At 35.7% G+C, this 16,496-nt stretch overlaps 1 protein-coding gene across 1 annotated transcript in view; it reads left to right on the top strand.

Moving 5' to 3' along the window:
* Nucleotides 1-545: 545 nt before the first annotated feature.
* Nucleotides 546-16,496, top strand: part of RAPGEF6 (Rap guanine nucleotide exchange factor 6) — a 134,833-nt gene continuing 118,882 nt past the window's right edge. Inside the window, 2 exon segments of the mRNA XM_017847862.1 lie at nucleotides 546-611; nucleotides 14,449-14,592. Coding sequence (XP_017703351.1) covers nucleotides 603-611; nucleotides 14,449-14,592 — 153 coding nt within the window. The 5' untranslated portion in view covers nucleotides 546-602.

The following is a 16,496-nucleotide window of genomic DNA, read 5'->3' as shown; positions in this document are numbered from 1 at the left end:
TTTTATGTTAGGCGCTTGAGCATTGGTAGATTTTTGTATCCTTGGAGATTCTGGAACCAATCCCAGTTGGATACCAAGAGACTACTCAAGTGTGAATATCTTTTAAGGTTTTTTTATTTTTAATATCTGTTGTCTTAATACTGCTCCCAAAAGATTATAATAATTTACTTTTATAAAACATTGCCTAATCAGATTATCACTTTTATTAGATTTCTATTAAGTGTATTTTTTTCCTTTGTTCAACATATATTGACAGATGTTAAAATTTGAGATTGGATTGGTATCTTTTATAACTAATTTTAGGGACAGGCGAAGGTTTAAACAAGAATTTTCATGTAGTGTTATATTGAGATCTGTTATGTCTGGGAAATTGAGAAAGTTTTCTTTTTTTTTTCCTTTCTTTTTTAGAAAATCTTAATATAAGTGACAGGATCAGAATTTCTTGGCTAACATCTCAGGGCTTTTTTTGTTGCTTTTTTTCCTATATTGATATATTTTATTAATAACCTTTGCTAAAGAAATTGTTTTTCTGTTTTTATAGTTTTGGTAAGCAGTTTGGAGGAAAAAGAGGATGTGATTGTCTTGTATTAGAGCCTTCAGAAATGATTGTGGTAAGAACTTTAAAGAATGCTGAATTGTTTTTGATATGCTTCAGTTTTAACTTTAAATGTAGTAGGCTTTAAACGCTTAAGGAGGTTTTATTACTATGACCTTTTAGAGATTTTATCAAGTAGCGTCAGAACCATCTACCAAGTTTATCTGTTTCTGTCTATTCAGACTTTTTTTGATCCTCAAGAGAGTGTGAAACATAATACACTTATATATAATTTGCAGATTTGGTGTTTTTTACCCCTTCTACCAGAAAACTAAAAATTTTTAAAAGGGGGCCATGAGTTTTCAAGTGACTTTTTTTTGTTTTTTTTTTTTTGAGACAGTGTTTTATTCTTGGTGCCCAGGCTGGAGTGCAGTGGTGCAATCTTGGCTCACTGCAACCTCCACCTCCCGGATGTAAGCAGTTTTCCTGCCTTAGCCTTCTGAGTATCTGGGATTACAGGCACCTGGCACCATGCCCAGCTAGTTTTTGTATTTTTTAGTAGAGATGGGGATTTCACCATGTTGGCCAGGCTGGTCTCGAACTCCTGACCTCAGTTGATGCACCTCCTAGGCCTCCCAAAATGCTGAGATTACAGGCGTGAGCCACCCCAGCCAGCCTCAAGTGATTTCTTCTTTCCCATTCAGTTTCACTTTTTCAGTAAACTTTGAATTCTGTAGTCTGTGCCTGAGACTAGAGAGAATGAAGTAGAGAAAAGTAAAAAGACATATGATTAGATCCAAGTAAGAAATGGTCTTAGTGTTTTCACTTTTAATTATTTTGAGATAAGTTTTATTTAAGGGTGTATTTAAGGAATAATTCTTTATTTTTTCTTAAAAGAGCTAAGTAGTTGATCTAACTTTAGAATATGGTTTTGTTTGGTTGGTTTTGTTTTATTTTTTAAGTATTAGAAGAATCAAGAACACAGCTTGCTTTTACCTTGTTCTAAGATGACCTTACTAGAAAATAGCATATACTGAGTGGACTTATTGTCCTACTAGGATCTCATGTAGATGACCATGTCATCTGATTAGATTTGAACTGTCGAGAAGAGAAATTGAATTCTTAATGAAGCATTTTAGTGTAGGGGCTTAAAACTAAACTACTTTTCCATTTCGTGGTGCTATAGTCAGATATCTTCAAATATTATGTTTTCTCTTTCCTAAACTGGATCGTCTATATAACCATGAACTCACTATCCCTAATTTTACGTGAGCAACTGGATTTTAAGCTCTTACAGGGCAAAGATTATGTCTTATTGTATCTCCTAGAGTATTGCACAGTGCTGTCTGCAAAGTAAGTATTCAGTAAATGTTTCTTGAATTCAAGTTTGTTCAAGGATGGAGTATGTATTGTTTCAAATTTGTTTTCTTTAAGCACTGAATATATGGGATTCCTATTAGAGCCTCAGAATTCTTTCTTTTAAATGTATGTGTTGAGGAACATGGCAAGGAAACTGCCCGGGCAGTATTGATTTTCTCACTTTTAGTTGTATTTTGTATTTCTCATACTGTATGCAAAAGAAATACTGCTTTTACTTCAGTGTTATACATCCTGTTTTAGTGCTTATTTTACATACTTTATGTAATATTTTCATATGAGGAGGAAGAAAAGGAGAAATCATAGGCATAGCTATAAATGACATTGTTGGTGCAATTGATGAATTCAAAATATGGACTGCAGATTGGATAATATCAAATTCCCTGAGTTTGATAACCATATTGTGGTTCTGTAAGACAAAGTCCTTATTGTTAGCAAATACATGTTGACGTATTTTGGGTTCAAGAAACATTATATCTCCAATTTATTCTTCAGTATTTCAGAAAACAAGTATATAAAATAAAAGTTACATCAAGTACATATATTTATGGCTGGTAGCTTTTAAATTTCAAAATTTAATTTATTGATTGGTATAATTTTAAATGCTTTATGAGTTATAGGAGAAAACAATCCAAAATAGATGAAATTTTTCAGAATTGTTAAAAATGACTGGTCAAATGGTTTTGTCTGTTTGTACAGATTTGGATAACTCCACTGGTGATTGGAAATGTCTGTTACTGAACACATTCTTGATCACCTAATAAGTTAGTCATCTTAATCTGACACATTATAAAGTAATCTCCTTGTTTTAACTTCTTTTTTTTTTTTTTTTTTTTTTTAAAGAAACAGAGCCTTGCCCAGAGTGGAGTGCAGTGGTGCAGTAGCTCACTGCAGCCTTGAACTCCTGGGCTCAAGTGAGCCTCTCTCCTCAGCCTCTCAAGTAGCTGGGACTACAGATGCATCCCACCATACCAGCTAATTATTTGTTGTTATTGTTGTTGTTGTTGTAGAGACAGCCTTGCTATGTTTCACAGGCTGATCTCGAACTCTTGACCTCAAGTAGTCCTCCCACCTCAACCTCCCCAAGTGTTGGACTTATAGGTGTGAGCCACCATGCCTGGCCCAAAGTATACTTTTAGGCAAGAAGCGTTATTTAATGTAAGAATGGTACTGTATAGTGATAAAAGGTTAATTGTATCAAGGTTACACAATCCTGAAGCTTTAATGCCTTCAAAATATATAAAACAAAAATTGTCCTTAGTAAAATCTGAACTAGACAAACTCACAATCACAGTGGGAGATTTTTAGTTTTAGTTTTTTTTTGTGATGAAGTTTTGCTCTGTCGTCTAAGCTAGAGTGCAGTGGCACAATCTCAGCTCACTGCAACCTCTGCCTCCCAGGCTTAAGTGATTCTCCTGCCTCAGCCTCCCAAGTAACTGGGATTACAGGTGTGCCCCACCACACCCAGCTAATTTTTGTATTTTTAGTAGAGACTGTTTTGCCGTGTTGGCCAGGCTGGTTTTGAACTCCTGACCTGAGGTAATCCTCTTGCCTCGGCCTCCCAAAGTTCTGGGATTACAGGCGTGAGCCACTGTGCCTGACCAAGAGATTTTAATATACCTCCGAAGTAACTGACAAAACCACCACCACGAATCAGTAAGGATATTGAGGATTTGAACCTCATCATGTACACATTTTACCTGAGACACATACAGGGAACACTATACCTATCAACAACAGTGTGCCTACTTTTCAAGTGTGCTTGGAATGTTTTTTAAATTTGACCATATACTGGGACATGAAGCAAGTCTCAAAATTTCAGTATTTGAAATTTTATAGTTTCTGACCACCATGAAATTAATTTAAAACCAATTATAAAACACAGCTAAAAAAAAATACAAATTCTGAAATTCAGGCATATGCTCTAAATTGCTTGTAAAAGAAGAATTACTTAGAAAATTAGAAAATATTTTAAATGAATAAATATGACCTATTAAAATGTGTAGAATTCAGTGTAAGCCTTTCTTGTTGTGAAATTTAAGCCCTAGTGGTATAAGAGCAAAGGCTGACAGTAAAGTGTTCATGTCAGGAAATTAAAAGAGCAGCATATGAATAGAAATCACAAGCCAAGAAATAATAAAGATCAATATAAAAATAAATATCAATGGCATAAAAGCAAACTTAGGATAGTGAGGATTGACAAAGGACAAGGTTGAGTCTCAGAAAAGACTAAGGAAATTGATAAACCCCTGTCAAAGATAATCAAAAATAAAACATGCCATACGATCAGTATCAGGAATGGAAAAGGATTGACTACTATGATCCAGCAAACATTTTTAAAATGCTAATAAGGGAGATGGTATGGAAAGCTTAAAGCTAGTAAGTTTGAAGTTTTAGTCAAATTCCTTTAAAAAAAAAAATCACCAAACTAGCACATACACACACAAATAGAAGATCTGCAGAGAAAGTGAATCTATAATTATAAACATTTTCATTTAGAAATTCAGACCCATGTGGCTTCACTGGTAAATTTTTCCAAACATTTAAAGAAGAAATAATACTTAGCATCTAACAGGAAATAGAAAAAGATTAACTTCTTTGCCTTATTTTAGGAGCCTATTATAATGTTTATAACAGCCTAACAAGGGCATTACACAAGAGCAGTATTATAGGTTAGTATTAAAAAAAAAAAAAAAAATGTAAAAATCTAAATATTTTAGGTAGTTGAATCTCAGTGTACATACAAAGGATAAAACAACATGACTACATTGAATTTAGTTCCAGAATCGCAAGTTGATTTAGCATTTGAAAATATGTGTGATTCACTACACTGATATAATTAGAGAAAAAAAATCGGGTAATAATTTCTGTAGATGCAGAAAAAGCTCTTGATAATCAAAACCCATTCATGATTTTAAAAGCTTTTAGCAAGCTAGGAAGAGAATGAAACTTTTATAACATAGTTGTTACCTGCAGAAACCCTATAATAAACATTGAAAACTTTCTCCCAACATTTGGGATTATATGAAGAAAGCTCACCATACCAAAACTATTGGCTAGGAGATGCATTTAGGCAGGGGAAGAAAGAGATTGGAAAAAAATGTAAAACTGTGATTTACAGAAGACATAATTTGTATGTAGAAAACCCCAAATAACCTAAGTGTGAACTTTTGAAATTTATGTCATTTCAGCAAGGTCGTTGAATACTTGTTCATACATAAAAATCAATTGTATTTCTCCTTACAAGCAAGTAGAAAATTGAATTTTATAAACATACCATTTATGAACATCAAAACCGTCTATATACATCAGATTAAATCTAAAAAAAAGTTGTAGGAGACCTTTACACAGAAAACCATAAAGAGTTGTTTTTAGATCTTCTTTAAATCAGTTGAGACAATATTTTTAAGATATAACTTATCTCAAAATTTGTCTAAAATTTAGTGCAATTCCCATCATAATCCCAGGATATTTTTAAAATAGGGGTAAAGGAATTGATCTGTAACATATGTCACATAAGGAAAGAAGAATACATTTACAAAAACTGTATGAAAAATACTTAAGCTGGGTGTCGTGACACACATCTGTAGTCCCCATTATTCCTGTCTGTGAATAGCCACTGCCCTCCAGCCTGGGCAACATAGACTCCATCTATAAAACCAACAAACAAAACACTTAAGATTAAACTTAACAAATGTGCAGAAACAATGTGTTTACCCCTGAAATCAAAAAATTAAACTTTAGCAAAAAAAGAGATGCCATGTTCTTAGGTATGGAGTTACCAGAATAAGGATATTACTTTTTGTAGTTTACCTTATGAATATAATGAAATCCCAGTGAAATATACCATCAGGTATAGTGTTTATTTTGTGTTTTGCATTTTGTGCCATTTAAAAGAATAAAAAAGCAAGGAGAACTAGAAGAAACCTAAGAAAGAAGAGCAATTTTAGGGGAGCCATGTAAATATTTTTATATACTAAAAACAATTCAAAAGGAGAAAAAATTTACTCTTTCCCCCAAAAAACAAAATACGTGATTTTAATATATGTAAAATTTTGGTATAATTCCACGAAGAATTATTATTTCTGGTGACTTTAAGAGACAGTATTTTACCTCTGCATTCCTAATGTAGTATGTCCCCTAGCACAGAAAGAGCCAGTTGTCTCATTGTTGGTGTTACTGGTGGTCTTTTTTTAATATTATTACTATTTTTGAGATGGAGTCTCGATCTGTCGCCCAGGCGGGAGTGCAGTGGCGTGATCTCAGCTCGCTGCAACCTCCACCTCCTGGGTTCAAGTGATTCTCCTACCTCAGCCTCCTGAGTAGCAGAGATTACAGGCACACACCACCACTCCCAGCTAATTTTTATATTTTTAGTAGAGTTGGGGTTTGACCATGTTGGTCAGGCTAGCCTCAAACTCCTGACCTCAGGTGATCCACCCATCTCAGCCTCCTAAAGTGCTGGGATTACAGGCATGAGCCACTGAGCCCAGCCTACTAGTGGTCTTTTTACAGTTTTCTGTACAGTCATGCACTGCAGAGCAATGTTTTGGTTATGACCGATCACATGTATGACAATGGTTCCATAAAATTATAATACTGTGTTTTTACTGTACCTTTTCTGTGTTTTGATACACAGATACTTAACATTGTGTTATAATTGCCTACGGTGTTCAGTACAGTAACATGCTTTACAGGTTGGTAGCTTGGGAGCAATAGGCCATACTATATAGCCTGGATAAGTAGTAGGCTGTACTGTCTGTGTGTAAGTGCACTCTATGATGTTCACACAATGACAAAATTGCCTAACAACTAATTCCTCAGAATGTATCCTTATCGTTTAAGTGACACATGGCTGTATATGTGTGTGTATAGATGCCCATTATATGTAACTAATTATAATTAATTTAACATAACACATATACATAAATCTATACGTATATATAAATATTAGTATTCAAATTAGTATCCAAGATGATGGAACCAGGATGTTAGTGGTAATGTTGATTTTGTTAATTTAAAGCAATTATATATGTATGGGTAATATTTATGTATAAATTATGAAAAATTCTATATATTATGATACATGTAATTGGAAATAATTGAATTTTACAATTATAATTATAGTTAATATAACTAATAGATGCATAAATAAATGTCATTAGTAATCAAGATTTTTATTTTAGCATAAGAGTTGTGTAAAATTAAAGATGTTAAGAAAAACTCCAGTCTAAAACGTCAATAGGAAATGTCAGCATCGACACATGACTGTTTTTTTCTCTTAAAAGTATTTACCAAATTATTTCACCTTAAGAAGAAAAATGTGTTTCCTAGGGTTGTTCATTGCAAAAGCTTAGAAGCAGCAATATCCAAGTAGTTAAACCATTCCTAGTGGTTATAGAGCTCAGATTATGATGATAATAAGTAGGTGCCATTTCCCCACTAAAAGGACAACAAACCTTCGTTAAGTTAATGATTTGTAGCGGGTGTGGACACCAAGAAATGTATTAGATTGGGATTTCCTTCACCAGAAAGCAGAGAAATATTTAAAATTATTGGGCTTCTCTCAAAAGTATCAGGATTCTGTGAGTCTTAATACTTGGGGTCTTGACATGAGATTCTTTTTTACCTGGAAAGACTCTTCTATTTGTATTCATTGTCATTGCTGATAGGTCTGAATTTACTTCCACCACTTTATGTGCTTTGCATTTGTTCTTGTTTCCCCCCCCCCTTTTTTTTTTTGCCCTCCTTTGTTTTAAGTTCTTTTTTCCTTCCTCTCCTCCCCACCATACTCTTGGAGAAATGGTCTCTTCTTTTAGTGCTAATTCTGACTATTTTTAAATTCCTACTTAGACCAGGCACAATGGCTCCCTCCTGTAATCCCAGCACTTTGGGAGTCCCAGGCTGGTGGATCACCTGAGATCAAGAGTGCGAGACCAGCCTAGCCAACATGGTGAAACCCCATTTCTACTGAAAATACAAAACTTAGCCAGGTGTGGTGGGCACCTGTAATCCCAGCTACTCAGGAGACTGAGGCTGGAGAATCACTTGAACCCGGGACGTGGAGGTTGCAGTGAGCCAAGATTGTGCCACTGCACTCCAGCCTGGGCAACAGAGTGAGATTATGTCTAAAAACAAGGAAAAAAAAATCAGCTAAACTGATAAAGAGTTTAATGCTAGTATCCAAATGTAATTTCTATTGTCCAGTATTTTAGCTTTGTGTATTCTGTAAATTTTGCCTTACTGTTTTATGCAGTCATTATTTATTCCTATTTAACCACGTATTTAATATTTTTTGCTTTTAATTATTTCTTGTATATGAGACCGTCCTAATGGTAACACTTGTGTTATGTTTAAAGTACACCCATTAAAAATTCTTTCCTGAAGATCTTTTGTTGTTAAGTATCTCAGGTATTTTTTTCTTTTTTGTCTGAAAATAACTTTATTTTTCTTCATTCTTGGAGGATTGTTTTGCCATTAATACAATTTTAGGAGGAGAATTATTTTTTATTAACACAATTAATACATTCTATTTTTTTACATTCGTTGTTTTTTGAGGAGTCAGACGTTAATCTAATTGCCTTCCTGATCTCTTTTTTCTCTCTGGCTGCATTAAAGGTCTTCTGTTTATATTTTCGCTGTAATTTGGTATCGTAGTTTTTCATTATCCTGTTTTGGATTTTTTGGACTGCTTTGGGCATCAAAAATTCTTTTTTTCCTTAAATATTGTCTTGTTCTGTTACCTTCTTGAACTTTTTTTTTTTCAGCCTTTGATCTGTATATTCTTAGTTTTCCTATTTTTCACCTCTTCATGATGACTTTGTGCTGTATGTTGAGTAAATCTTCTGGATTTATCTTCCCAGTTTACTATACTCCCTTTTTAGTTGCATCTTAGTATGCCATTCAATTCCTTCCTCTCTCTCTTTGGTAATTTTATTGTCCTGTGTTTAATTTCATTGATCTTAATTCAGTTGTGTTGAGTCTGCCAATGAGCATGTCAAAGACATTCTTCATCTCTATTACTGTGTCTTTTGTTTCTAACATTTTCATTTTACTTTTATATTTTTCTTTTGTCTGCTAAAATTCTCCATCTATGTGTGTTGTCTGTACCTTCTCCAGTGAACCTATAACGTATTTAATCATAGTTGATTGAAATTCTCTGTCTGGTAGTTCCAGCATCTGGATCCACTCTAATTTTTGTAGACTGCTCTGTTGATTGCTTTGTCTCTTGGCAGTGTTTTTTTGTTTGTTTGTTTTGTTTTTTGTTTTGTGTTGTTTTACCTTTCCTTTTTTATGTGAGTTACAATTTTGGATTTAATGTTAGGCATTGGGTATAGGGCTATAGCTTTTAAGCCTAGAGATGAACGCATTTCTACTGGAGTTGAGCTAGGTTTGGATTCTCTTGCTGTTATGGTTGCCTTCAGTGCACCAGTGGTTTCAAATTTGTTTATTGTTACTTTGTCCTTGAGTTTGCTGGAAGATTTTTCTCAGTCAGTGTTCCTGCTCCACTCAGTTTTAGGCCTTCTCTGTGCTCTTGTGCTTCAGCAGGGTCTCTTCATGTTCTCATCTCTCCAAATGTAGATTGCTATTGGTTGTTCCTCACTGCTTGCTAGCCTGGCAGTGGGGAGGAGGGCACTTAGGGCTTTTTGTCCTGGTCAAGCCTCACCTGCTTGGTTGCTGTTTATCATCTCTGGCTCATTTGCAAGTTTTCTTTTGTTTGAAAGTTTTTAAATTTTGGTTTTCTGTTCTCTAATACTGTCGGTATATTGGAGTATTTGCAAGTGTCATTCTGCTTTTTGGGGGGCTTATTATTTTTAATTATGTCTTGCTTCCTCACATGATTTTGATGTAGCTGGGATTTTTTTGTGTTTGTCTATGAGTTCATATGTCTTGGAACTTTAGGTACAGTAATACTTTGAGGTTTATGTTAAAGTTGCATTTTTGTTGGCCTGGTACGGTGGCTCACACCTGTAATCCCAGCACTTTGAGAGGCTGAGGCGGGTGGATCACCTGAGGTCAGGAGTTTGAGATCAGCCTGGCCAACATGGCGAAACCCCATCTCTACTAAAAATACAAAATTTAGCTGGGCATGGTGGTACATGCCTGTAATCCCAACTACTTGGGAGCCTGGGGCAGGAGAATCACTTGAACCTGGGAGGTGGAGGTTGCAGTGGGCCAAGATTGCGCCATTGCACGCCAGCCTGGGTGACAGGAGCAAAACTCCATTTCAAAAAAAAAAAAAAAAAAAAACCTGCATTTTGTAAGGTAGTTTTACATTTGTTGTTTCTGCTATTGTATATTAATAGTGCTGAATGTCTTCCGGTTTACTTGCATGCTTGAGGTATTATGAATTCAAACTACAGATCTGCATGAGGGTTGGCTTGTGGTTTTGAATTCTCAGGGGAAGGCACTTTTTGTTTAGTTGCTTCCCCTCTTCCCCTTTTCCCAGTGCCAGGCAAGTTTTCTTCCTGTCCCCTTCTGCTTATACCTTGCTTATCCTTGTAATGAGGATGTAGCTGTTTGGAATGAGCTTTATGAGTAGGTTTCTATTAGATTCCTCAGCTTTGGTAGAGTCTCTTGTTTCATCTCTTGTCTCTCTCACTCCCTACAAACATCAGAGTGAAAAATCTTTAGAGTTTGACAGAAACTGTCTGGTAGATCAAGGACTTTATTGGTTTCCCAAGTTCAAGTATTTTTGCTTTCACATCATTCTTGGCCTTTGGATTCTGTACCATTTGTGCCATTTCGGTTGTGTTTGTGGTTTTATTTTTTAAAATCTTAACATTGTTTTAATGCAGGCTTTAATGTTTTAAATACCACAATTCAGTTATATTCAGTGGGAACTTTGTTAAGGGCATTTAATTCTTTATATTCCTGGAATAAAAGTCATGATTAGATTTTTCTTTGCATTTGGTACTTTTCCCAAGATTTTGAAACGTAGAAAGCCTTTTCCTAAATTTATTTTACTTCCATTTTTACTCTGTAAAACCTTTATTGTTTAAATCTCTGCATTGCTCAATAAGTGGAAGATATTAAAAGACCTAAGAATCATGTAATGTTGGACTTTTGCCTAAAGTAGATAATCCATTTTATATTTTGGGATAGAGCAATATGAAGTTGGACTTTTTAGTCACACTTGGGTTTTGAGTCCTGATTCACCTACTTGTGTGAATTTACTTTTTTTTTTTTTTTTTTTTTTTTTGAAACAGAGTCTCACTCTGTCACCCAGGCTTGAGTGCAGTGACACGATCTCTGCTCACTGCAACTTCTGCCGCCTGGGTTCAAGCAGTTCTCCTGCCTCAGCCTCCCGAGCAGCTAGGATTACAGCGCCTGCCACCGCGCCTGGCTAATTTTTGTAGTTTTCAGTAGAGATGGAGTTTCACCATCTTGGCCGGGCTGGTCTTAAACTCCTGACCTCATGATTCACCTGCCTCGGCCTCCCAAAGTGCTGGGATTACAGGAGTAAGCCACCCTGCCTAGCCTGTGAATTAACTTTATGAGACTGTACCATCTATACAATAGGAAAAGTAACTATGTAATAGGGTTATTGTGAGCCTTAAATGAGATAAGCTACAGTTTCTGGTATATGGCCTTGTGTATACCTTTTGAGGGCCTTATACATAATTCCAAGGACCTAATGTATTTGAGGCAAAAGGGAAAATTTAGTTAAACACCCATTTTGGCAAATGTCTTGAATATTAGGTGAACAAAGATGAATGTAATATTACATAATACAGTTCCTGCCTTAGAGAACTTGTTATCTTATTAGTGTTATCTTATTAGTGAGGTTGGTATGCTTAGTGCTATAGAAGGAATAATACCTTTCTGGAGTAGAGGAGGGATTGGTTGAACTAGGTCATAAGATGTAGGTAGGAGGCAAATATTGTTGGCAAAGACAGAATGGGCTTTTAGCCAGAAGTGACAGCTGCATATGTAAAGGTCTGAAGGCAGTAGAGAACATGTTCCATTTTTGAAAAGTCTAGGTGTGTATACACAGTAAGCCAATTGAAGTCTGAGGAGTGGTATATCTTTTGTGATTATGGAAGAGATGGCCGTTGAGATAGGTAGTGTCTAAATGATAGCATGTGAAGACAGAATAGGTATGATAACCCAAATTGAAGAAATAAGTTACTTGGCATAGTATAAGTTATTTATATATAGGGGCACAGGAATAGTCACGTTGAGTTGGCTGCCACTTATTCTTGAATTCACACCTGAACAGAACAGATTAGATATCAACTCTTAGAAATCATTAGGAAATTTTGTGTATCTAATTAGAAATTTTATGGGAAAGCAAATAAGGGAGCAGCTTTTCCAGGATTGTACGTGTAAGATAAGATGATAAAAGCATTTTGGGAATGGAGTTTATAATGACTTTGAATATCAAATGTAAGAGTTTAAAATTTATTTGGTGTCAACATTAGAAGTCCCTTGTGGCATTTTGAACAGGAAACCTGAGAAATGGTGATTATCTATAAAGTGATTTGTCTGACCATACAGGATAGAATTGGAGAGGAACATGCCTAAAGCAGCAGGATCACCTCTTGCTGTAGTTTGGGACTGAGGAGATTAAGACTTGAATTAAGAAGAGGTGGTAATGGGAATGAAAGAGCATTATGGGAGGGATTTATAGAGAATTGACAATCTGAGAGAGAATTGAACTGAAGATTTGGAAGACAAGCAGGGTGCTAAGAATGTTGATATGATACAGTAGTCTCCCACACCCCCATATCTGCAGTTTCACTTTCCACATTTTCAGGACTGTGGTACTGTTGAAAGAGAGAGGATGAGAACACATGGACGCATAGAGGGGAACAACACACACTGGGGCCTTTTGGTGGAGGGTGGGAGGAGGGAGAGGATTAGGAACAATAACTAATAGGCACTAGGCTTAATGCCTGAGTGCTGAAATAATCTGTATAACAAACCCCGTGACACAAGTTTACCTGCGTAATAAACCTGCGCTTGTACTGCTAAACTTAAAATAAAAGTTTAAAAAAAAAAAAAAAGAAAGACCATATTCATATAACTTATTTTTTTTAAGAGACAGGGTCTTGCTGTGTTGCCCAGGCTGAATGTTAACTCCTGGGCCCAAGTGATCCTTTCGCCCCAGCTTCCCTGGTAGCAGGGACTACTGGCACTTGCCACTGCGCCTGCCCCCCCACATAACTTTTATTACAGTATATTATTATAATTTTATTATTAATCTCTTCTGTGCCTAATTTATAAATTAAACTTTATCATAGTTCTGTAAATATAGAAAAATACGTGGCATAGGTAGGATTTGGTACTGTCTGCAGTTTCAGGCATCTAGTGGAGATCTTGGAATGTCTCCCCGTCAGATAAGGGGACACCACTGTGTTTGAGTGGGTGCCTAGGAAATTTTTGGTAATATCGAGAACTCTGACATTAGCAAAAAGAGCAGTTATAGGGGAAAACTAAAACCACCATTTGTTATTTATTAGATGTGAGCTTAGTTATACAGGTAGATTTTTAGAGCATATCAATATACCTTTATAAAAATAGTTAATTTAAAAAATTATGGTATAGTCTGTGATTGAACAGGCAGTGCAGTCTTGTATCAATGGCATAAGCTGTTGAGATAATAGGTCTATATTCCTCCTCACCTTTAAAAAAATTTTTTTTTTTAAATTTTTTGAGGCAGGGTTTTTGTCCTGTTGCCCAGGCTGGAGTGCAGTTGTGCAGTCATAGCTAACAGTGGCTTTGAACTCCTGGGCTCAATCAATCCTCCCACCTCAGCCTCCTAAGTAGCTGGTACTACAGGTGCACACCACCATGCCTGGCTTATCTTTTCTCCCCCTGTAGAAATGCGGTCTTGCTCTGTTGCCCAGGTTGCCAACTCACCTTTAATAAGTATCACTGTTGTGAGACTGGAATGTCACTAATATCTTTGGGTTTTTCTTTGTCTACAAAGTAGAGATAGTAATACCTGCTTACAGGGCTGTTGTGTGAACTAAGTACTTAATGTATATGCATGCTGGCCTATTTTAAACTCCTAACAAATGTTAATTTTCCATTTTATTATCTTACTTAGAAGATGCCAGCCTTACTTGTGGCTATTGTCATGCATTAAGTTGAAAATTAAAGAATATTGCATAAAGTTTTCTTGTTTTACTTTTTAACAATTAACTAAAACCATAACCAGGATTGTTTGCTAAGTAAAATATGTTTATAATCAGGCATTTTGTAATTAGAGGAACTCTGAAGTTGTAATTATTGAATATGTAGGTGTAGTTAACAGCCTTCATTTCTGGTAAGTGACTTTGCTTAGAGGATGTATATTTATGTGCACAAGAGAGACTGTTTCCTGGACGGAAACTGTGGTCTCCAGATCTTTATAATAACATCACCTTTAATCTTTAACTCATGAGCGTTGTGCTATACAGACGGTTTTCTTGAGGCAGTTTTTTATAAGAAGTAAATGAAGCTTCCTTATGAGCCTGTTAAGACTCCATAGACTGTCAATAATATGGAAAAATTTGATATTTAATCAGGAATATGAACATGTGTTTCAGGTAGAGAATGCCAAAGATAATGAAGATAGTATTCTACAAAGGGAAATTCCTGCCAGACAATCCCGAAGAAGATTTCGGAAAATTAACTATAAAGGAGAGCGCCAAACCATTACTGATGATGTGGAGGTTAACAGCTATCTTTCTGTGAGTATATTTAGGAACACTTCATGAATCTTCCTTAATTTTCATATATAGTATCTTTACTTTACATGTATCTTTGGTAATACCACGCTGGGTTCTGTATGTAAAAGTTTGGGGCTGGTAAATATATAATCTTTTTAAATACTTCTGTTTGGTAAAATTGGTTAGGAATACTCTTTCCAGTCGGAGTTCTGTTTTTGCTTTTTTGTTGTTGTTTAAATAGTGAAAAAAGTTCTTAGGCCAGGCGCGGTGGGTCATGCCTGTAATCCCAGCACTTTGGGAGGCCTAGGCAGGCGGATCACAAGGTCAGGAGTTCAAGACTGGCCTGGCCAATATGGTGAAACCCCCATCTCTACTAAAAATACAAAAATTAGCTGGGTGTGGTGGTGCATGCCTGTAGTTGCAGCTACTTGGGAGGCTGAGGCAGGAAAATCGCTTGAACCCAGGAGGCAGGGTTGTAGTGAGCCAATCAGCCTGTGCAACAAGAGCAAAACTCCATTGCAAAAAAAAAAGTAAGCTGTATCTTCAAAAGTCTTTAATTTTGTAGTTGTGAATAGCTTCTTTTTAGACTGAAAAGTAGTTAAATCAAGAAATAAGGGTAATCTAAAAAAATCATGTGTATTTTTGAGGGGAGAGGTTTCATAGTTACCAATTTCCAAAGTACGATTTCTAGAATATTAAAACAGTTAGTACAGAGCATTTCCTCTTGTTTGCATGTGTTAAAAATAATAATAAAAAGGATGATTGATTATAGTGAAATTCCCAAGGATGTGTTTAGTTCCTTTAATTGTTATAAACAGATATTTACTCATTCCATGTTAGGTGTTAGGAATAAGAAAGATTGTTTAGAGAGCTGTTTGTACTGGAATAAGTGTTAGAATTAAGACAGCTCTGATATTTGTCGCACAGGGTTTCACCGTGTTAGCCAGGGTGGTCTCGATCTCCTGACCTCGTGATTTGCCTGCCTTGGCCTCCCAAAATGCTGGGATTACAGCCATAAGCCACAGTGCCCAGGCTTTTCCTTATTTTTAAAAAATTAAGGTGCTAAGTGCAATGTATGCCCACATTTTCATTTCTGTAGAAAAAATGTCAAGAGGTAGAATTAATAAATGAATCTTTAATTGTAATATTCGGTTTTCCTTGTATGAGCTAGAGTGCATACATTGTGTGTGTTTTGATTGCTTGCTCATTCTAGTCTCAACTTCAGTATCTTCTTTTCTCACATTTTTTTGGTGTGCTGTCATGAATCCTAGACAGATTTCATATTTTCTTTATTAACTGTGGGCCATGCTTGTGAGTCATTTGCTTTTAGCCCTCCTCTGTACTGAGAGTTGTCGTCTTCTAGATATACTGATTTCCTGGGATCAGAAAGAGCAATAGGCATACTCCTTATGGATTCCATTTGTTTGATAAAGCTAAGTATAGGGGCATTTTTGCATGTATACCTAGTGTTAGATGGTGATCCTACTGAGTACTGTCAAGAGTTTGACAAATCATGAAAAGGAGAAATTGATTCATTTTAGACAAAACTGATTTATTAACTATGAGACTGGGTTAGAGAAGCTTTTTGGTCATGTTATGTACATGAGCTGTTTCTTGAATTAATGGAGTCATTTTTTCCTAAAAAGGATATATTTCAGTTAACTTAGAAAATACGGTATTGAAGGTTTCATTTACTTTTAATTAATGCTACCAATTATGTAACACCTGTGCGTCTGGCCAGTGTCCTACAATGTTGGCAGTTGGTCTAGGTAAGGATGCTATGGCTATGTAGCAAAAATCTTAATCATATTTATGAGAGCAGCAAGAAGAGAATTGGTTTAATGGCCTTTATAGGGTTATGTCTTTTGTTCTATTATCAGCAATTCAGAGAGGAAAAGATCAGGAGGAATTATTTCTTCTTTTAG

Source organism: Rhinopithecus bieti, unplaced genomic scaffold (genome assembly GCF_001698545.2).
Source record: "Rhinopithecus bieti isolate Rb0 unplaced genomic scaffold, ASM169854v2 scaffold_28846, whole genome shotgun sequence".
Lineage (NCBI taxonomy): Eukaryota > Metazoa > Chordata > Mammalia > Primates > Cercopithecidae > Rhinopithecus > Rhinopithecus bieti.
This window is presented reverse-complemented; position numbering and strand designations above follow the sequence as displayed.